The following is a 22838-nucleotide window of genomic DNA, read 5'->3' on the forward strand; positions in this document are numbered from 1 at the left end:
CTGCCACTTCGGCTTCTGCTCTTACGAGAATGTCTGCTTCGAGAGCGAGATCTTGAATGACTTCGACTTCTGGAATAGGACCAGCGTCGCCTAGAACCTGGCTTGTCTTCAACCAACCGGATTTTTCTGCCATTCACTTCAGTTCCGTCTAACTTTTCTAAAGCTCTTTTCTTATCAGAATAAGATAAAAATTCGATCACTCCTTCATTTTTGCGTCCCTTATGAGCATCTGCATAGGGTACTTCTCCTGCTTGACGCATATAATCCTTTAGGTCTTGCCAGCTGCACCGACTTGACAAATTCTCCACAATAAGTCTGTACTCTGTTTGGGTAGGCGGGCCATACTTATCTCGGCCACTTCTTCTATAACCATATCCACTGCGTCCAGAACCGTAACTGCCATCTCGACGTGGGCCTTGGGCATGTTCAACAATTACTCGTTCACCACAAAGGTCTTTGCCATTCAGTTCATAAACAGCATCATCTGCATCACGCAGATCATCAAACTCCACAAAACCATATCCGTTCTTCAAATCCACCTCCAGGATCTTCCCGTAGCCCTTAAAGAAGCGCTCCACATCGCGCTCCCAGGCCTGGTAACTCAGGCCGCTGATGTACACTCGAGGCGGCCGGTGAAGCAAGAGCGCGGCGGCAGCGGCAACAGGCGGGAGGCCCTATGTTGTTGTTTTTGAAAACTTCTGGCATGCAATCTCCAAGGTAATTTCTGTCAGCAAGGTCATATTTTCCAACTGCCAGTCGTTCTTTGTTTCCAGCTTTTGCATTCTAAACACTACTTATTAAGTCATCTTGAATGTATTTTTAATAAATTTTTAGATTATGGAAAGCAATAAAAACTTTCATTTTCTTTATCTTTGGTGTTAGTATTTAATATGTAAATGCTAATAATCATCATATTCACTGACTTTGCTTGAAGGTGTATGAATAGTATCCTATCACTGACAGTCTTACTTTAACATAGGTCTTGAACTGTTCTTTTAGATGAAAATGACAGCATTTCTCTTAATTTTGTCATTCCCAGCATAGTAGACCAACCTAATGTCTGGTTCACAATGACCAATATCCATTCATTTCAGCTCACTAATTGCCTAGGGCATCGATCTTGTTAATATCATGTTCTTTTTGATAGCTTTCAACTTTCCTAGATTCATACAGTCATCATTTAATTATTAATGGGTATTTGCAGCTGGGGATTTTTTCTCATTTTGAGTCATACCACAGCAGCAGGTGAAGGTCCTGCAACATTCGCAACGTCCATGTCAGTCAGCTATACCTGGAGGAAGCAACTCTTGCAGTTATACTTCAAGTACCTTCCAATAATGAATTTACATTAAGGTAATAATTTGTAGTAAGTGGGGGGGGAAGGCAATTCCTACTTAGCTAAAAATTATTCTAGTTCTTAAATGGTAGATATACCTGGTTTTAAAATTGCTTTTGATATCCAGAGTTCAACCATGACAATGTCACCTGGAATCCACTTGCTTTCTCTCTAAGCTTTTTATTACCTTTTAGGCTTCTCCCTGCTGAGAGCATCTCCTTTCCATTCATCAAATTTCTTTATCAATTTGTTGTAGTGTATGATCGATTACATGTTTCTGTGATACTAGCTGGGTCATCCACAGTGAACAGGTTTCAGAAGAGCATCTAGACTAAGACTGACTGTTGTTGTTATGTGTCATCGAGTCACCTGTGATTCACAGTGACCCTGTGTACAACAGCCATAAACCGGGCTCTGAAAAAAAAAACAAAACAAAACAAAAAAACCCTGCTCTGTCCTGTGCCAACCTCACTCTTTCCAACAGACCCACCCAATTACCCCAGTCACTAAATCAGTCCACCTCATAGAGGGCCTTCCTCTCCTGCGCTGTCCCTCCACCTTCCAAAGCATGGCGTCCTTCTCCAAGGACGGACCCTCCTTGCAGCATGTCCATCCAAAGTATGCCAGATGAAACTTCAGAATCCTTGTCTCTGTGGAGCAGCCTGGTTTAACCCTCTCTAGGTTGAACATGTTTGTTTTCTTAGCAGTCCATAGTATATTCAATACTTTTCTCCAACACTACAGCTCAAAGGCATCAATTCTCCTTCTGTCCTCCCTTGTCATTGTCCAGCTCTCTGATGCACAGCAAGTGATTGCAAAGATCATGGCCTGTATCAGGCAAACCTTAGTCTCCAGAGAGACACTATTGCTCTTCAGTACTTTGGAGAGGTCCCTGACAGCAGATTTTCCCATCACCAATGCATTTTTTAATTTCCTGGCTACTGGTACCAAGAGTGTTGACTGTGGAGCCAAGCAAACTAAAGCAGTTAACAATCTCAATCTCTTCACCATCCATCCTGATGCTACCAGTTGGCCCACTTGTGAATTTTTTTGTTTTCTTGATAGGAAGTAAAATTGGATATCTACTTCTAAAATAATGGACCAAAGAAAATCATATGAATAGCTGTGGGAAATTGTCTGATACAGTGCTGGAAGGTGAGATTCTCAGATTGGAAGGCCTCTGGGGTAGAAATGCCTCCTCGAGTAGAGTGACTTTAATGGATGGAGTAAAACTTTCAACCAAGGAAGGCCTTCATTTACTGATGTGTTGTGACTCAGAATGACGAGAAACAGCTGTAAACATCCATTAAAAATAGGGCCATAACAATTACTGTAAGTATTAATCTAAGTAAATGAGAAATTGCCAAAAATTAAATTATGTTAGGTGTCTTCACAATCACTTGTTATGCATCAGAGAGTTGGACAATGACCAAGGAGGATAGAAGGAGAATTGATGCCTTTGAGCTGTGGTGCTGGAGAAGAGCATTGAGAATACGATGGACTGCTAGGAAAACAAACAGATTTGTCCTGGAAAGGGTTAAACCGGGTGGCTCCTTGGAGGCAAGGATTCTGAGGCTCCGTCTAACTTACTTTGGACATGTTGTGAGGAGAGACCGGTCCTTGGAGAAGGACATCATGCTTGGAAGAGTGGAGGGACGGTGCAGGAGGGGAAGGCCCTCTACGAGGTGGATTGATTCAGTGACTGGGGTAATTGGGATGGGAGTGTCAGAGACAGTGTGATTGGCGCAGGACAGAGTGGAGTTTAGGGCTGTTGTTGTACATAGGGTCGCTATGAGTCGCAGGCGACTCGACGGCACATTACAACAACAACAACTAGATGTCATTGAGTCAATTACACCTCCTAACAATCCTGTAAACAGCAGACCTAAACCTTATTCTATTCTACACTATCCTTACAGTCTCTGCCATTCTCAAGTTCATTGTTGCCATTACATACTTTCCCCAGCCATTTTTGAACGACCTTCTGCAGTATTTTGCTTGCATGCACTATCAGTGATATTGTTTGATAGTTTTCACATTCAGTTGAATCACCTTTCTTGAGAATAGGAACAAATATGGACCTCTTCCAGTCTATTGCCAGACAGGTGTCCTCTGAATTTTCTGGCATAGACTGGTGAGTGCATCTGAGGCTCCATCTTTTAATTGACACAAGATCATTGGTATCCCATTGATTCCTGGGGCCTTATTTTTTGCCAGTGTCTTCAACACAGTTTCTACTTCCTCCTTCATTACCATTGTCTCCTGCTCACATGGTACTTCGTGAACTTTTTCAGTGTCAACCAGTTCTTTCTGGTACAGTGACTGTGTGTATTCCTTCCATATTTTTTATGCTTTCTGGGTCATTCAATATATTGCCCAGAGCATCTTTCAGTATTGCAACATGAGGCCTAAATTTGCTGTTTAGTTTTTTCAGCTTGAGAAATGCAAAGTGAATTCTTTTCTTTTTATTCTACAATTCCAGCTCTCTGAACATTCTACTATAATATTTTGCTTTGTCCTCCAGAGCTGCCCTTTGAAATCTTCTTTTTAGCTCTTTCACTTCAATGTGTTTTCCTTTTGTGTTGGCTTCTCAATGCTCCAGTGCAATATTTAGAGTCTCTTCTTACATCCATTTGGATTTTTTCTTTCTCCTCTGTTTTTGTAGTGACCTTTTGCTTTCTTCATGGATGATATCCTTGATATCATCGCACAACTCAGCTGGCCTTCGATCATTGGTGTTCAATACCTCAAACCTGTTCTTAAGATGATCATGAAATTCAGATGGAATTGATTCAAGATCATTTCTTAATTCCTGTGGACTTATTTTTATTTTCTTTGCCCTCAATTTGAACTTGCATATGAGTAATTGGTGCATTGCACTGGGAAAATCTGCAGTTAGGGACCTCTCCAAATTATTGAGGAGTAATTATGTTAGTTTGAAGACTAAGGTGCATCTAATTCATGCCATGATTTTAATGATTACTTGCTATGCATCTGAGAGCTGGACAACGAATAAGGATGACAAGAAAAGAATTGACACCTTTGAGCTATAGTGTTGGAGAAGAGCATTGAACATGCCATGGATGGCTAAGGGAAGAGGATGGAAGAAGGATGGGCAATCTCCTCTGTGCAATTAACCTCTGAAAACCCACTGGAGGGTCAGCTATGGATTGGTTCTGACTAGACAGCACACAACAACATATTTAAATTCTTTTGGGTTTTGTTTTATATTTACTTTTCAAATACCTACTTGTAGTCAATACAACACAAATAAATATCTTTCTGGTATTCTCTCCTTTCACCTATAATCCATCTGACATCAGCAATAATACTCCTAATTACACAACTTCTTCTGAATTCAGCTTGTATTTTTGGCAGTTCCCTATATTTAAATACTCTTCAGCAACATTTTACTTGAAATGTGATATTATTAATACTGTTCAATAATTTCCACACTTGTTGGATAATGATAACCTTTTCTGGAAATAGAAACAAGTATGGATCTCTTTCAGTCAATGAACTGGGTAACTTACTACAATCCCAGAGGTGTGCTGTTCAAATCCACCAGATGCTCTGCTGAAGAGGGAGGAACAATCGCCTCCTGTACCAGTCAGATCCAATTTGACGGTACACACATAAAATAAATAAATAAATAAAAATTTAAAAAAGAAAAAAAATGAACTGGGTAACTGTCTTCCACATTTCTTGTACAGAGTAGTGAACATCTCCAGGGCTGCATCTGCTTCCTGAAACATCTCCTTTGGGGTTTAATTGATTCCTGGGGTCTTATTTTTGTCAATACCATTAATGCAGCTTAGATTTCTTCTTTTGGTACCATTGGTTCTTCATCATAGGTACTTCCTGAAATGAGTCAATGTTGAGCAATTCTTTTCGGTAGAGTGACTCTGTGTAGTACTTTCATATTTTTTTGATGTTTCCCACATCATTAAGTGTTTTACCCATAGAATACTTCAGTATTAACACTTGAGGCTTGAATTTATTATTTCAGCTTGAGAATAACTGATCATGTTCTTCCTTTTTTGTTTTCTAAATCCAGATATTTGCACATCTCATTATATCTTGCTTTATTTTCTTTTTTTAAAACATTGTTTTTAGTTTATGCTGGTTTGCATACAAAATTGTATACATTGTGCTTAGTTTATGTACACTGTGTTTTACATATTCTTGCTTTGTTTTCTTTAATTCCCTTTAAAATCTGATTAGTTCTCTTACTTCATAATGTCTTCCCTTCATTTTGGCTTCGTAACAGTCAAAAGCAAGTTTCAGAATCCCTTCTAACACCCATTTGGTCTCTTCTTTCCTGTAATTTTAATGATTTTTGCTTTCATCATGGATGATATCCTTGATGTCATCTCATAATTCATCTACACTAAGGTCATTACTGTTCAGTATATCAAGTATATAAAATTAACTCATTGCCATGGAGTTGGAACCAATTCCGTTTACAGTCTTCAGAGGCTATAAATTGCATGGTAGGAGATTACCCTGTACACACACACATATATATGACTATCTGTGTATATTTTCACTTGCTTCCTATGTATCTAGAAGTTGGAAGTGGATAAGGAAGATTGAAGAAGAATCTATGCCTTTGAACAATGGTGTTGGTGAAAAATATTCAATATATTATGGACTGCCAAAAGAACAAAGAAATCTGTCTGTATTGAAAATCAAGAATGGTGAAACTTCTCACTTACTTTGGGCATAGTTTCAGAAGGAACTAGTCCTCAGAGAGAGACATCATTCTGGGAAAGATAAAAAGGCAGCTGAAGAGAGGAAGACCCTCCACGAGATAGATTCATACAGTGACTGCCATGGTGATCTTGAACATGACAAAGATAATGAGGATAACATCGGAAAGGGCAAGATTCAGATCTGTTGTCCAAAGGTCAACCGTGAGTCATAGTTTACTTGACAGCACTTAAAATAACAGCATATATATGTGTATTCATATACAAGTCCAAGGTTAGTAAGTACATCAAACTGCTCATTTAATTCCAGGGGTGATGCAGAATCAGGCAAAAAACCCTCTAGCTTAGCCAGAGAGTCCATACATATATTTAGTGCAGGCCACAGCCCTGATGAGACTTCCCTTACATCAGATTAGGCTGACCACATCATTACAAAACCATCTCTAATCCTGACTCATTATCATCATAGAGGTTAGAATTTACAACACATAGGTAGTTGCATTATCCTGAGAATAATAACCAGGTTTACATACAATATTATCCACCATAACATATTATTAAAAACTCATGCTACTGAAAGAAAAAATCCAAATAGATTATGAAAGCACTGATGAAAATCTAGCCTCCAGGAATGACAGAATACCAAATAATGTATTTGAACAAATGGATGCAGTGCTGGATGCACTCACTCGTCTACATCACAATAGTTAGAATGTAGTTGGCCAACCAATTTATTGGAAAAGATCCATACTCATGCACATTCCAAAGAATATTGATTGACAGAATAAGAAGACTATAGAACAATATTATTAATACCACATGCAGTTAACTCATTGAAGATAATTTTTAAATGACTGGACCAGTATATTCACAGGAAACTGTCACAAATTCAAATTACATTTACAAGAGGATGAAGAACAAACATTGTCATTGCTGATGGATCTTGGCTGAAAACAGAGAATATCACAAGAATGTTTATGTGTGTTTTATTGACTATGCAAAGACATTCAACTGTGTGAGTCCTAACAATTTATGGTAACATAACAAAGAATAAGAATTTCAGAACATTTAATTATGCTTAGGCAGTAACTGTGCATAGAACAAGAAGTTGTCATAAGAACAGAACAAGGAGATACTATATGGTTTAAAATCAGGAAAGATATGCATCAGGATTGTATATTCTCACTGTTAAATCTATATGCTGAGACCTGGGCTATATGAAGAAAAATTTGGCACCAGGATTTGAGGAAAGCTCATTAGCAACCTGTGTTATCCAGATGGCACAGCCTTGCTTGCCAAAAAAGGAATAAAACAATTACTGATGAAGCTTAAAGAACATTGGTGTTAGTGTTGTTCAAGTACATGAAAAATAAACAAGAAGGGGGAAAAAATAGGGAGCTCTGGTGGCCTACTGATAAGAAACTGTGCTGCAATCCAGAAGACACACAGTTCTAATCCACCACAAGTACTGTGGGAGAAGGATAGGCAGTCTCCTCCCATGCAGTTAACTGCCTCTGAAAACCAGCAGAAGAATCAGCTATGAAGGGTCCCAGCTTAAAGGCACACAACAACAAAATGGATTATACCTAGACATGAAAAAACAATACTTCTCCCAACTGAACCAACAGACAACATTATGGTATATGGAGAAAATATTTCAATTGTCCAGAATTTAATTTTCTTTAGATCCACAACCCACACCCATGGATGATTTAGTAAGGACATCAAGTGATGTATTCCCTTGGACAGATAGGCTGTCAGAGATGTCTTTAAAGTGCTAAAGAGGATGGCACTTTGTTTTGGTTTTTTAAAAGAAATTTTTTTATTTTAATTGTGATTTTAACAGAAGTTTACAGAAAAGTTGGATTTTCGTTCACTCATTTTTACACATTGGTCCTCCTTTTCCCCTCCCCCACTTCACATAAGAATATCACTTTGAGGACAAAGGTGTGCCTGACTCAAGGTGGGGGGGGGATTTTCAGTCATGCCATTGCATATAAAAGTTAGATAAAGAATAAAAACAACTGAAGAATGGATGCCTTTTTATTGTGGTATTGGTAAAGAATATGGACTCTACCATAGACTGCCAAAATAACAAACACATCTGTTTTGATGACAGTTATGTCCTTTGGGTATGTCATCAGGAGGGGCTGAAAAAGACTTGCTTGGAAATGTGGAGAATCAGTGGAAAAGAGGAAGTTCTTCAACAAAATGTATTATTGGCACAATAGCTGCCAGGGTTAGCTTAAGCACGTCAGAGATTGTGAAGATAGGTTGGCTCCATGTTCTCTTGTGCCGTGAGTTGGAGCCAACACAATAGCACCTAATAACATTCTATCAGGAGCTGCAGCTCTGCCTCATGTCTTTGTATTAGCTATTGGAGAAGAAGCACAGCACACCAAGAGTGCTTCCCTCACTTAAAGATATATATTCATTTGTCAGATGTTCAAGTATTGGGAACTCACCAATAGAGATGTATATCACGGATAAGCAAATGGAAAGTCAGCAAGTAGAAATGTTAAAAGTTAGAAAATGAATACAAAATGGAATCAAGTCAAACACATCCATATCTTACATGCTGAAGAATCCTCGGTTTACAACACTCTTATTAGCAGGTGATTCTGTATAGAACCAATAGCACAAAATCTTTTCGATTCTTCCTCATATCTTGTAAAATTTTTATCTGAATAACAATTTTATGCAATAGCAACACAGTCTTCTTTCTGCCTGATCACCTACCTAATCCTCTGCCTGATTTAACAAGGTTAAAAGAGATAGTTTGAGCCAAGGATTAACCTGGCTCCAAATAATTGTACCATGTTTCTTCCTGCACCATGCTGACCTCTTCCTATTTGGGTCAGTCTTCTCTGGGAATCAGTGATGAATTGAAAATTCTGACTATCAACATATACAGAAATGTTTATCATAACTTCTGGATGTTGTCATTTAATAGTGAATACCTTTGCCTGCTCATCTAGAAAGTGTTTTCATGTTTCAGATAAATTACTTCCTGTTTTAAAATTTCTGTTATCACTACTTCCCTTCTGAATAGCAAAGAAAGTGCCACTATCACCCATTTTACATGTGAGAAAACTGAGGATCAGAGAAGTTTCCATAACCAATATTCATTCCCTAATATGTAACCACACTCTGTTCTATAGTTTCCACACTCTGTTGGGTCACCCTTCTTTGGAATGGGAACAAATATAGATCTCTTCCAGTCAGTTGGCCAAGTGGTTGTTCTCCAGATTTCTTGGCACAACTTGGTGAACACATCCAGCGCAGTATCTGTTAGCTGAAATATGTCAATTGGTACACCATCTATTCCTGGGGCCTATTGTTTGCTGTTTCCTTCAAAGCAGCTTGAACTTCTTCTTTCAACACCATAGACTCTTGCTCATATGTTTTTTCATTAAATTCTTCTGTGTCTGCCAATTCCTTTCGATACAGTGACTCAGTATATTCTTTCCATCTTCTTTTAATACTTCCTGGATCATTTAACATTCTGCCAAAAGCATCCTTGATTATAGCAACTCAAAGATTGAATTTGTTCTTCAGTTCCTTGAGCTTAAGAAATGCTGAACGAGTTCGGCCCTTTTGATTTTCTGACTCCAACTCCTTGCACATTTCATTGTAATATTTTGCTTCGTCATTCCATGCTGCCTTTTGAAATCTTCTGTTCAGCTCTTCAGTATTGTGCTTTGGCTTCTCTGCACTTCAGTGCAATCTTCAGAGTTTCTTCTGACATTCATTTTGGTCTTTTTTTTCTCTTCTGTTTTTGTAATGACCATTTACACTCTTCCTGGATGATATACATTTGACATCCAACAGAAACTATATGGAAACTATAGAACAATATCATTGATTTCACATGAAAGCAAGATTCTACTGAAGATTATCCAAAAATGAGTGGAACAGCACATCAGCAGAGAACTGCCAGAAGTCCAGGTATCGGGGATCCAGCCCCAATATGTTGGGAGAATTCCGCCAGAGGCTAATTGCTGATGACAAATAGCAAGTTTAATATTCTGGCAAGGGTATATATATACATCTTAGGAACATACCTGCAGGGGTAATTGCATTATTTCTTATCTGTCGGAGATGTTGACTGGTAGATCAAACATTCCCAGACCTCAACACAAAACAAAAACATCCTCTGGGATATCCTATGATATCTATTGGAAAACAAGAAGGTATCACATTCCTAGAATTCTGAGGCCTTTGGTCACTCCTTATTCATTAGCATACTGCTTCCTGGAGTTGTTTACTATAGAAGGGATGGTCAAGCCAAGATGAGTGGTCCTGCTGTTTTTACATAGCATTGCTGATCCTGTTTTGCAGGTTAGCCAGGCCCTGACATCCAGGTTGGATTTAGAAGAGGTCGTGGTACTAGGGATATTATATTAGATGGATCTTAGCTGAAAGCAGGGAATACCAGAGGAATGTATATCTGTGTTTCATTATTGATTATGCGAAGGCATTTGACTGTGTGGATCATAACTGTGGCTGACTCTGAGAAGAATGGGAATCCCAGAACACTTGATCGTGCTAATGCAAAACCTATACATGGACCAGGAGGCAGTCATTAGAACAGAGCAAGAAAATACAGCATGGTTCAAAATTGGGAAAGGTGTACGCCAGGGATGTGTCCTATCTCCATACCTTTTCAACCTGTATACTGAGTAGATTATCCAATAGGCTGGGCTCTATAAGGAGAAGTGCGGCGTCAGGATTGGTAGAAGATATATCAACAATCTGTATTATGCAGGTGACTCAATCCTGCTTGCTAAAACCTCGGAGGACCTGAAATGCTTGCTGCAGAGGGTCAAGGACTGCAGCCTTCAGTATGAATCGAGGCTCAATGTCAAGAAGACAAAGATTCTCACCACTGGACCAATTGGCAGCATCAGGATGGATGGTGAAGAGATTGAGATTGTTAACAACTTTAGTCTGCTTGGCTCCACGGTCAGCACTTTTGGCACCAGTAGCCAGGAAATAAAAAAACGTATTGTGATGGGAAAGTCTGCTGTTAGGGACCTCTCCAGGGTACTGAAGAGCAATGGTGTCACTCTGGAGACTAAGGTGTGTCTGATACAGGCTATGGTCTTTGCTATCACTTGTTATGCATTAGAGAGTTGGACAATGACTAGGGGGGATAGAAGGAGAATTGATGCCTTTGAGCTGTGTTGCTGGAGAAGAGTATTGAATGTACCCTGGACTGCCAAGAAAACAAACAGATTTATCCTGGAGAGGGTTAAACCAGGCTGCTCCTTGGAGGCAAGGATTCTGAGACTTCATCTGACATACTTTGGACATGTTATAAGGAGTGACAGGTCCTTGGAGAGGGACATGCTTGGGAGGGTGTAGGGATGGCGCAGAAGGGGAAGACCCTCTATGAGGTGGATTGATTCAGTGACTGGGGTAATCGGTTTGGGTGTGTCAGAGGCAGTGAGATTGGCACAGGATAGAGCAGGGTTTAGGGCTGTTGTACATAGGGTCGCTATGAGTTGCAAGTGACTCAACAGCACATATCAACAACAACAATAACAATATGTAACCAAATTGTGTGCATCTCTGTCTCTGTTAGTGTGGTGCATGTGTCAGAAGGGGATGGTGTAAGTTTAAGATGTGCTTTGGGGTGCCTCAGAAATACTAAATAAGTGAAAATATTAACATAAGTAGGACATAGGATGTACAAAAGGGAGGAAACTCATCAGGCTGTTGAAATGAGGAACTATTCATAACATTGAGGGGCTCTGGATGTTTTTGGAAGAATAGGAGCTTGAGCATACCTAGCAGGCGGTGCACTTGGGTGCTTTAGGTGGAAGTGTTGTGGCCTTGCCAGTTAGAAAATGCACAGATGACACACAGTTGGTCAGCACACTCCTTCTGTTTGGGAAACTGCATTTGGAGAAAACCCTAAGCAAGTAAGTTTTAGAACCTTTCCTATTAAGTTTAGCCAAAAACTGGTTTGCATAAGCCTGTTATGTCTTCAAAGCTTTGGATCTTGTCTGTGCCCTTACCAAAGCTTTGGCACAGGCCAGCATGACCATGGTGGGAGTGGGGAGTTCGGCATCCCCAGGTGGATCATGTGCTGTTGCCCACCCCCTCCTCCGTCCTGGTTCTTTGCCCCCTGCCCAAGTCTGTTTTCTGAACTTTAAAGGAAAGATCATTGTGCAACCTGATCTGCCCTCCTCTGTTTACCAAGCAGGGGGAACATGTGGTGATGAGTCAGGCCAGGGCTGCCAGGCGGGCTGGCTCCAGCTGACGTGGTTCCCTGCAGCTGGCCTGCCCTGGGGCTGCAGGAGAACTAAGATGGTTCTGCTCAACAGGACATTACAGGGGAAGGCCCTTCCTTTCTCAGAACACTCAGCTGGTTTCTGAAATCTCTCTTTCAGCCTTTTCCCTGGAAGGCTCAGGAATCAGTTTTGCAGATTTATTCCGGCTCATTGCTTTCTACTGCATCAGCAGGTAAGCCTCCTCCTCTCCTGCTCCAGGGACCTCTTTGGTGTGTGCAGTGGCCAGCCTGGGCTTCTCATTGAAGCAGGATAGTGTGTTGGGAGACTTGTCATATATTGGATCTCTGTGAAGTTATTCAAACCAAAATAAAATGTTCACCGTGTCTAAGGCTTAAGATCAGAACCACTGCCTATGACCTAATGTGATTGTTTTTTCCAGCTGCCTTTGGGATCCTTTCAACTGGATCCATTAAAACAAAAAATGTACACACACACACACACCCCATACACACGTTCTCCTGCACAGATGTTCATACAGTCTTACATGTGTGCACACACCCCCATATTAGAGACATTAGCCATGCTATAGACTCAGAGGGATCAGTCCTTCCACACTGTAACACTGAAAGGGCCCAGGTGACATTGTGAACACTCCCAGTGATGGGCTTCCCTTTACATCCTTACACCTTCCTGTAAATCTCCCATTATTATACTTGAGGCAGATCAGATGCTTACGTCCCTTTTCATACCTGAGGTGACTGTTTTTGTCTAGGTGAAGTTAAGCCACAAATATTAATGTGTCAAGAGGATATAAGTTGTGGAAGGCATCCTTTTAAAAATGTTTTTATTTAAAACATTTAGATCAAAACATTGATTTGTTTTGCTTCATGACTCAGAATCAGATGCGGATGTTCAGACTGGCACTGCCACCTGTCCGCACGGTCCACCTGTTCATGAGGTCCACTGGACTTCCTCAGTCCCTTAGCTCTTCTGTTTGCTAATGGTGACTGGGTTTAGGGGACACTTGGGAATGTGCCACGAGGATTATTTTCTCAACAGTCACACACTTAGGCTGTGGTGGATCTTTGAGCTTGGCCTCTTTTACTTTAAGGATTTATTGATGTTGTATACTGTTAACTGACTCATAGCTGACCCTGCAGCAAGTTTTCAGAGGTGGTAAATCACAGGAGAGGGATTGCCCATCTTTCTCCCATGGAGCAGCTGGTAGATTTGAATTGTGTATCTTCAGGCTGGCAGCACAGCTCCTTACCACTAAGTCACCAAAACTCCCAAAGTTCTAGGCAGGTTATTTCTCAAAGACTGAATGTTCCATTTTTGTACATTCATTGCATCTGTGTGTTCCTTATACTTAATGGGCTAGACCTTTCCAGAAAGCTGTCTCCTTCCTGGAGATCTGCCCAGCTAGATCCACATGATCAGAGACCAAGTGGTGCTGGGGAGCCACTTTCCAATGATAGCTCAGTCACTGTTTACCAGGAATAAACCCAGATCTCCATATACACATGTACCAAATGCCCTGTGAACTCCCACGTACCCGTTTTGGGCAGGATCCCAGAGCTGTTGTAGGGAATAGTGCTACAGGAAGAGTGTAAGCTGTGTAGAAGCAGAGGCCCAACCCCTCCCCACAGGACCACATCTGGTGGGTCTGAGTCTGACCTGGTGAAGGGGATGAATTGCAGTGTCACCATGAATGTCCAAGGGGAAGTGGGCCTGTTTAAGCCTCTTCATTGTTTGCTTGTTGGTAATTGACCTTTTCTTGGAAAAGAGTGTTACACCTACAAAACAATACTTAGCATCAAACATAGCAAAGATACCATTCTGATCCCTAACAGACCACACTATCTTTGCTCAGGGCTGCTTGACCAAGGAGGGATATTAAGTACACTGCAGCTTTTGCAAACCATACAGTCTGATACAAATGCCTACTGTTCATAAAAAACAAAACAGATACTGTGTTTGAGAACCTGAGTCGTCTTCATTTTTCAAAAGGCAAGGAAAGGTCCTTAGAGTTTTGTTTCTTCTTTAATATTACATGCTGTCAGGGTGCACTGGTGGCCTAGTAGGTAGAGTCGAGCTGCCAACCTAAAGGCAGGTGGTTTGAAGCCACCAACTGCTCCCCGGAAGAAATACGATCATTTCTTTCATGCAGTTGCCATCTCTGAACACCTGCAAGAGAGTTAGCTGTGAGTCAGTTTTTATTCAACCGCAGACAACAACAATATGCTGTTATTGACCTCAGTATGTGTTCTATCACCAATAGTTGATTTGATCCAATCTTGTTATGTTATGTTTGAAATGTTTTTGTTTGTTAGTTCACAAGTATATTCAGATGGAGAGAGTGAGTAGATTATCAGGTTTGGTATTTTACAAATAAGCTCCTGCGTAGAGAATTCACTGAGTGATGGGCACACTGGGCAAAGTCCAGGGGAGGATGCACAGGAACAACAAACCTGACTACTGATGTTGCTGTGCTTAGCTCCGGTGGCACAGTCCACAGAGCGCTGTGCTGGTAACCGGAACGCAGCAGCTCTGATGGTGTGAGTCCTCTAGCTGCTCCACGGGCAAGCGCCACATGGGATTTCCACTGAAGGCTCAGCTATGTATTCATTCCAGCTTGACTGCAATGGGTTTCTTTTTGTACTATAGTTAGCTCTGATCCTAACTCATGCTAACAGAATCAGTGATCCATGGTCTGAAAGCTTCCCTGAAGCCTTTATCACATCACATCACATCACATCACATCACATCACATCAACATGCAGCCCCCACTACACCCCAGGTAAACACAGTGGGGTCTATGCATGAGGGCTGAGAATAAATCCTAGGACTCAGGCATAGAAGGCAGGCATCCATCCCACTGCCCTCAGTCCATCAAGCCAAGTCCTACTCAGGTGACCCCAGAGACAGAGGGGGCCGGCCTCATTGGGATTTCTGGTCTGTAATCTTTATGGGAACAGATCACAAGATTTTTCTTTCCCATGAAACCAATGATAGGTTTAAATGATGACTTTTTGCTTAGCTTCTGGAGTTGCACCGCCGGGGCTCCTTCAGTGCCTGGTAAATCAAACCAATTCTGACTTCTTATCCAGTTGATTCTGATTTACAGTGACTCCTCGGGACATAGTAAGCATGGTAGAACTGTCCTTTAATGTTTACAAGACTGTATTCATTATGGAAACATTTCCACCTCTTTCACAGAGTGGTTTATGGGAAACATTTCCACCTCTTTCACAGAGTGGTTTATGGGCGTATACCACTGAACTTTGACTTAGCTAAGTGTTTGCTCACTGCATTCAGGGCCCCTTCAATGCCTGGGTGGTGCTGTTGGGAACTGTCAAGATGGAACCAACTCATAGCTGACCCTCCAGTGGGTTTTCGGAGGAGACTGTTCATCGTTCTCCCAGAGAGCAGCTGGCAAATTCAAACCATGTGCCTTTGGATTGACAGTACAATTCCTTGGCACTGAGCCACCAGAGCTCCCGTCAATGTCTCTTTGTAAATTGACATACTCACTATAGTGCAAAGCAGTGCCTTTCAAGATTTGCCATTTATTAGACTCTCCAGAGGGATCACTGGATACCTAGTGAGCAGGAAACAGCACGCCAAACTAATGGTGGGCTGTTTGAATCCTCCAGCTGCTCTGCAGGAGAAAGAGGAACAATTTCTTCCCTTGTAATTTACAGCCTCTGAAAATCCCCTGGAGGGTCAGCTATGAATCTTTTGAGTTTTGTGACTTCCCAATGGTCTTGTTAAAGAGTGGGTTCTGCTTCAGGAAATGTGAGTGAAGCCTGAAATTTTGCATTTCTCACAAACTCCCAGAGAATGCCAATGCTTTTGGCCAAAGGCACATCATTTGCACGGGAAGTGATGTTGTTAGGTGCCATCACATACGACTTATAGCAACCCTATAAACAACAAATTTGAATCCTGCCCTATCCTGTGCCTTTCTCACACTACCTGACACACTAGAGCCCATTGTGGCAGTCACTGGTTCCACCTGGTTGAAGGTCTTCCTCTTCTTCACTGATCCTTAACTCTTCCAAGCATTATATCCTTCTCCAAGCAACATGCCCAAAGTGTATGAGGTGAAGCCTTATCATCCTTGCCTCCAAAGAGCACTCTGACTGCATGCTCTCCAAGACATATCTGTTCTTTTTGCCATTCATGGGATGTTCAGTGCTCTTCTCCAACACCACAGTTCAAAGGCATCGATTCTTCTGTTATCTTTAGACATTGTCTAGCTCTCAGATGCATAGCAGGTGATCGGAAGGATCATAGTCTTAATCAGACACACCTTAGTCCTCAAACTGATATCATTGCTCTTCAGTAATTTGAAGAGGTTCCTAACTGCAGACTTTCCCAGTGCAGTGCACATCTTTACTTCCTCACTGCTGGTACCAAGGGTGTTAAGTGTGGATCCAAGCAAGATGAAGTTTTTGACAGTTTAAATCTCTCCATCCATCATTATGTTGCTTATCCGTCCAGTGGTAAGAATCTTTGTTTTCTTAACCCTGAGATGCAATCTATACCAAAGGTTATATTCCTTGATCTTCTGCAACAAATGCTTCATTCAAGTCCTCCTCATTTTTAGCAAGCAAGATTGTGGTCATCTGAATGGTGCAGGTTATTGATGAATCTCCCTCCAATCTTGATGCCACATTCCTCTTCATAGAGTCCAGCTTCTTCAAAAATTTGCTCAGCGTACAGATTGAATAAGTCTGGAGAGAGAATATAGTCCTGACACACTCCCTTCTTAATTTTATTTTTTTCCCCCCTTCTTAATTTTAAACCATGCAGTATTCCCCTCCTTTGTTCACACAATAGCCTCCTGGTTTAGGTATAGTTTTCACATGAGCACAATTAAGTGCTCTGGGCTTCCCATTCTTCTCAATGTCAGCCACAACTGTGTAAACTGTTTGGTCATTTTAATTTAGTTAACAATTATGTATAAGCTGCTTTGTTGTTTTGGTTTAGTTAACAATCAGGTGTGGGCTGGAAGTCTGTTGTTTAAACCAATCGGGACCCATAAGCTCAGAGGAAGGGCATGACTTACCCAGTCTCTCAGTTAATAAGTAGGTGATATGGGACTTGACTCCAGGCTGGTTTTAAATGTCAAAGCCCGTATGTTCCCCACTACCCACCTGCACAGACTTTGGGGTCAAACACAACTGAGTTCCATTTGCCCCCATCTTACCCATCAGCTCTGTACATGTGTGCCAGGAACTTCTTTTGTTCAGGACCTGTGGAAACGAGGGATCAAAACTTCTTCCCAGAATTGAATGTAGGCTGCATGTGGGGAAAAAAAATGCCACCGGTGTTAATACGAGTTTCCCCTCCTTTAGAACTATGATACATACAGTAAATAATACTATTAATAAATATCTAGATTATGTATGCACTGAATCTCGTAGGGGAAACATCTGTTTCAAAGATGATGGCTTTATTTCTTCTACTACCTTAAGTGGGTAGGTTAAGAAGGAGGTGCCCCCTTTGCATGTCTGTGGGAAGAAGGAGCTGTGACATAACCATTGCTGGCACAACAGGCTTGTGTATAACATCTTATTTTCTAGTCTATCAAAGCTTACAACCATCTATTAGTGAATTACAGGTGTGGCTTCCTGTCATATATGTCATTAAGTCGGGAAAAACTCATGTGATGTTTATGCCCCAGATACTGCACTGAATAAGGTAAAAATTTTAAGAATTAGATTGTTTTTGCCACTTGTACCCTTACCCCCTAAACTGTCTGAAGAAAGCAGATTTTAATTACAAGCCATACAAGCATCTGTTTGAATGATAGACCCTTCAATGTTACCAAGTTCTCCTTTCCAGTTTTCATCTAAGGTTCTGATCAGCATTGCTGCCTCTCACTGGCAAGCAGGCTATGCCTCCCATCCTCTGGGGCTTCACTTGCTTGGTTGAGAACAAATACAGCAGACACAGACACAGGTAGTGCTTCTGACATTTGGACACACAGCAGAGCCTCATAGAACAAGAGGTGAGCTGTGCTTGACCTCCAAAACAGAGGACACAGACACAGGTAGTGCTTCTGACATTTGGACACACAGCAGAGCCTCATGGAACAAGAGGTGAGCTGTGCTTGACCTCCAAAACAGAGGACACTCTGCTGGCTGCCAGATACCAGATTGACAGCTGAATATAAGCAGCATGTGAGGGCATTTGGTGAACCTGGTAAATTTTATTCATGTTTGTTCTTTCAATGTACTTTGTTATTCTCTGTCAACAGCTTTAAGGAGTCCAAAAAGTGCCATTGTCTAGATTTATCTGCTTCAGTCTAGACTGTTACCCTATCTTTTATAAACAAGTAATTTATTTAGAATAGTTATACTCTCAACGGGCATTTTCATGACATCGTGTGTTGACAAAATGCAGGCAGAACCCTAAATTTTGCCCCTCATTTATTCCACCCTGGCCACCAGTGGTGACCTCTGCTGTCCTTCACACTTGCCAGACTCTTCCGCTCAGGGCCTCAGAACCTGCAGCTTACTGTGCCCGAAATGCCCTCTCTTTGAAGTCTCATCCTCTGGCCTCCCTTCAATGCAACTCAACTCATTGCTGTTGTTTCAGGGCAGACTCGTAGCTGACTCTCCAAGGGGTTTCCAGGAGCCTGTGGTGATTTAATGGTAAGGCATTGCACTGCCAAATGAATGGTATGCAGTTCAAATCCACTGGTTGCTCCACAGGAGAAAGATGAGCCATCTTCTCTAGTGTAATTTATAGCCTCTGTAAACCTGCTGGAGGATCACTATGAGTTTGTTCCATCTTGATGACACATAGCAAGTAAATAACGTGGGAGATTGTCCAGTTTGCCCCTGAAGAACAGCTGGTAGATTCAAACTACTAGAGAGACATCACCTTTGGGTTAGCAGAGCAGCTCCCTGTGGGCTATAGCACCTCTCGGCCTCCTTCAGGTCTTTAGTAAAATGCCACTTTCTCAATGTGGCCTTCCCTCATCACCTCCTAGTACTCTCACATGCTTTGTCTTCCTGTGCTTTATTTCCCTTTAAAAAAGAAAAAAAAATGCAGTTTGAGTGAAATTGACAAAGCAAATTGGTTTTCCATCTCTTGTGCTATCTTCTTAGCCAAGTGCATTCTCCCTTCTTACATACTCTATAATTTATCATCCACTGGTTTGAAATTCCATGAAGGCAGGAATTTTGCTACTTGCACCTGAAACAGTGCCTAGAATTTGAGTGAATGAATGAAAAAATTCTTAAAAACGTTACCACCACTGGGTAAGTCGCTCTTGTCATTATTGATAGTCATTCATTCATCCATTAAACAGTTTCTCCCTGCCTGTATCTGGTTGACTGTGGGCCAAGACCCATGGACAACTCAAAGTGTTTAGATTACAGATATGTAATTTATGTCTAGATTATATATAATTTATGTCTAGATTGATTGATTGATTGTTGTTGTGTGCCATTGAGTCAGAACCGACTCATAGCTGACTCACCAGCAGGTTTATAGAGGCAGTTAATCACACAAGAGGAGTCTGCCCATCCTTCTCCTATGGAGCAGCTGGTGGGTTCGAAATGTATACCTTTGGAATTGCAGTGCAGCTTCTTACCACCACCACCAGAGTGAGAGATATATATGTGTAATAAATCCACTAACATAGTACTTCTAATATTATTAAGGTTAGGTGGTTTTGGCCAACTGACTGGAAGAGATCTATATTTGTTCCCATTCCAAAGAAAGGTGACCCAACTGAGTGTGGAAACTACAGAATAGTGTCATTGATTTCACATGCAAGCAAGATTCTGCTGAAGATCATCCAAAAACGATTAGAACAGCACATCAGCAGAGAACTGCCAGAAGTCAAGGCTGGGTTTAGAAGGGGCCGTGGTACTAGGGACATCGTTGCTGATGTAAGATGGATCTTGGCTGAAAGCAGGGAATACCAGAAGAATGTCTATCTGTGTTTCATTGATTATGCAAAGGCATTTGACTGTGTGGATCATAACAAACTGTGGCTGACTCTGAGAAGAATGGGAATCCCAGAACATTTAATTGTGCTAATACGAAACCTATACTTGGACCAAGAGGCAGTAGTCAGAACAGAGCAGGGTAACACTGCATGGTTCAAAATTGGGAAGGGTGTGCGCCAGGGATGCATCCTGTCTCCATACCTTTTCAACATGTATGCAGAGCAGATTATCCGAGAGGCTGGGCTCTATGAGGAGAATTGTGGCATCAGGATTGGTGGAAGATCTATTAACAATCTCCGTTATGCAGATGACACAACCTTGCTTGCTGAAACTGAAGAGGACCTCATGCACTTGCTGCGAAGGGTCAAGGACTGCAGCCTTCAGTATGGACTAAGGCTCAACGTCAAGAAGACAAAGATTCTCGCCACTGGACCAATTGGCAGCGTCAGGATGGATGACGAAGAGATTGAGAGTGTTCACAGCTTCAGTTTGCTCGGCTCCACAGTCAACACTCTTGGTACCAGCAGTCAGGAAGTAAAAAAGCGTATCACAATGGGAAAGTCTGCCGTTAGGGACCTCTCAAAGGTACTCAGGAGCAACAGTATCTTTCTGGAGACTAAGGTGCGCCTGATACAGGTCATGGTATTTGCAATCGCTTGTTATGCATCAGAGAGTTGGACAATGACTAGGGAGGACAGAAGGAGAGTGGATGCTTTTGAGCTGTGGTGCTGGAGAAGGGTACTGAATGTACCATGGACTGCCAGGAAAACAAACAGATTCATCTTGGAGAGGATTAAACCAAGCTGCTCCTTGGAGGCAAGGATTCTGGGGCTTCGTCTGACATACTTTGGACATGTTGCCAGGAGGGATGGGTCCTTGGAGAGAGACATCATGCTTGGGGGGGTGGAGGGACAGTGCAGGAGGGGAAGACCCTCTATGAGATGGATCGATTCGGTGACTGGGGTAATCGGGATGGGTGTGTCAGAGGCGGTGCAGTTGGCGCAGGATAGAGCAGGGTTTAGAGCTGTTGTGCGTAGGGTCGCTATGAGTCGGAAAGGACTCGATGGCACATAGCAACAGCAGAAAAATTCAATTCCCACCATAGATCCTGAATCCACAAGGCATTCTCTTTTAGCCTTTTCTAAATGTGGAAATACTGGAAGGAATAATAAATATTGGTCCTAAAAGTTCTAGTTGATTATAGTATGATAGGTAGTTAGAACCTTTTAAACAGTTTTGTTAAAAAAGTATTACTTAGGTTATTTTGCTTTGGTTAAAATGGCTCAATAGAAAAGCGGTCCCATTCATATTAAGACAGTGTACAAAAATGTAAATAAAATGTGTACAGTGAATTGTCTTTTAAAAAAATAAAAGTCACTTTTGTGTGAAAAATAATATATTCAAACTTTGTAAATAATTAAGAATAAACCTTTTTTTAAAAAAGTAACTTTAGGATAAATCAAGAAACAGAAAGAAGACATGACAAATATTTTCTTTTTTCTGGAAAATCAGAGATGTTCTGCCATTCACCTTGAAGTTGCCTTATGCTGTTTCAACAGCCAAGACGGAGGCTCAGCTGGAAGAAGTAGCGCAGCTCGGATTAAGTAAGTAGATGCCCCATCCCTGGATCTGTCTTAGAATGAGCACAGAGATCACAACCATGTGAGGGCTGCGGAAGGCAAGCTTGTTCCATTGAACATACTATAGTTACAATAATCCTGCCTTCATGTCAAAGCACAGCCTTCCGAGCATGAGGTCCCTCAATCAGAATTTGTTAGATTGTTTCTTCCCAAGTGTCTGTGCAACCAGCTTTCAAATATATTGATAACCAATTTTGCTTCGTTGTCCCTCAAGTTTCCCCCAAACTCAAAGTCTTCAGGTAACAGTAATATTTATGGTCCTTCAGCATCCTTCCTTTCTGTGGCATCTTGATAGGAAAAGCAGTGCTTGACAGAAAGAGAGTCCGGAGATGACCATGTATGTCAGACTTTCCTTCCAGAGGGGCCCGGAGCCTGTCAACACTCCCATGCTCTGAGGAACTGAACAATGTTCAGTGCTTGTCTCTGCATGTGACCTTCCAGTCTTGGAGGTCCAGGCTTCCCCTACACCCTTGCATACTAGGCTCATGCTGCTTGCCTGTCCCTTTGCTCAATCCTTAAGTTCTGCTGAGTGGTGATTTACCATGAACTGGAACATGGAACTGATCCAGGTTGCCCTTCTGTGTCTCCTGCCTAGGGATTCCCGGGGGGAATTTCATCTCCTCTGATATAGGATAGGGCAGAGTCGAGATCCGTTGTTCATATAGTCACTGTGAGTTAGGATTGACTTAGCAGCATATAAAAACAACAGTTGTTGTTGATTGCCTTCAAGTTGAGCACGCCTCATAGCGACCCTATGAACAAAAGACCTGAAGCCTTTCTATAACTATTATTTCTCAAAGTTCATGGAGTTTCCTTCCAGAGGCATGCCATTTAGGAAGTGGATGTCATTCCAGCTTCCAAAACAACAACAGAAGACACCTCTAAACATGTAAAATAAAATGGATTAATTTATTGTTGTATATCAAAATGGTTATCAT

At 41.5% G+C, this 22838-nt stretch overlaps 2 protein-coding genes across 2 annotated transcripts in view; one reads left to right on the forward strand and one right to left on the reverse strand.

The window, feature by feature from the left end:
* Positions 1-12101, reverse strand: part of LOC102862198 (serine/arginine-rich splicing factor 4-like) — a 12994-nt gene extending 893 nt beyond the window's left edge. The window contains exons 1-2 of the mRNA XM_006895659.1: positions 12072-12101; positions 4-674 (exon numbers count right to left, since the gene is read on the reverse strand). Coding sequence (XP_006895721.1) covers positions 4-674; positions 12072-12101 — 701 coding nt within the window. The remainder of the gene's footprint in view (positions 1-3; positions 675-12071) is intronic.
* RIN2 (Ras and Rab interactor 2) overlaps positions 1-22838 on the forward strand; it is a 133824-nt gene that overhangs the window by 65683 nt on the left and 45303 nt on the right. The window contains exons 5-6 of the mRNA XM_006895662.1: positions 12447-12519; positions 21773-21864. Coding sequence (XP_006895724.1) covers positions 12447-12519; positions 21773-21864 — 165 coding nt within the window. The remainder of the gene's footprint in view (positions 1-12446; positions 12520-21772; positions 21865-22838) is intronic.

Source organism: Elephantulus edwardii, unplaced genomic scaffold (genome assembly GCF_000299155.1).
Source record: "Elephantulus edwardii isolate Elephantulus edwardi_28Jun2011 unplaced genomic scaffold, EleEdw1.0 scaffold00172, whole genome shotgun sequence".
Classification (NCBI taxonomy): domain Eukaryota; kingdom Metazoa; phylum Chordata; class Mammalia; order Macroscelidea; family Macroscelididae; genus Elephantulus; species Elephantulus edwardii.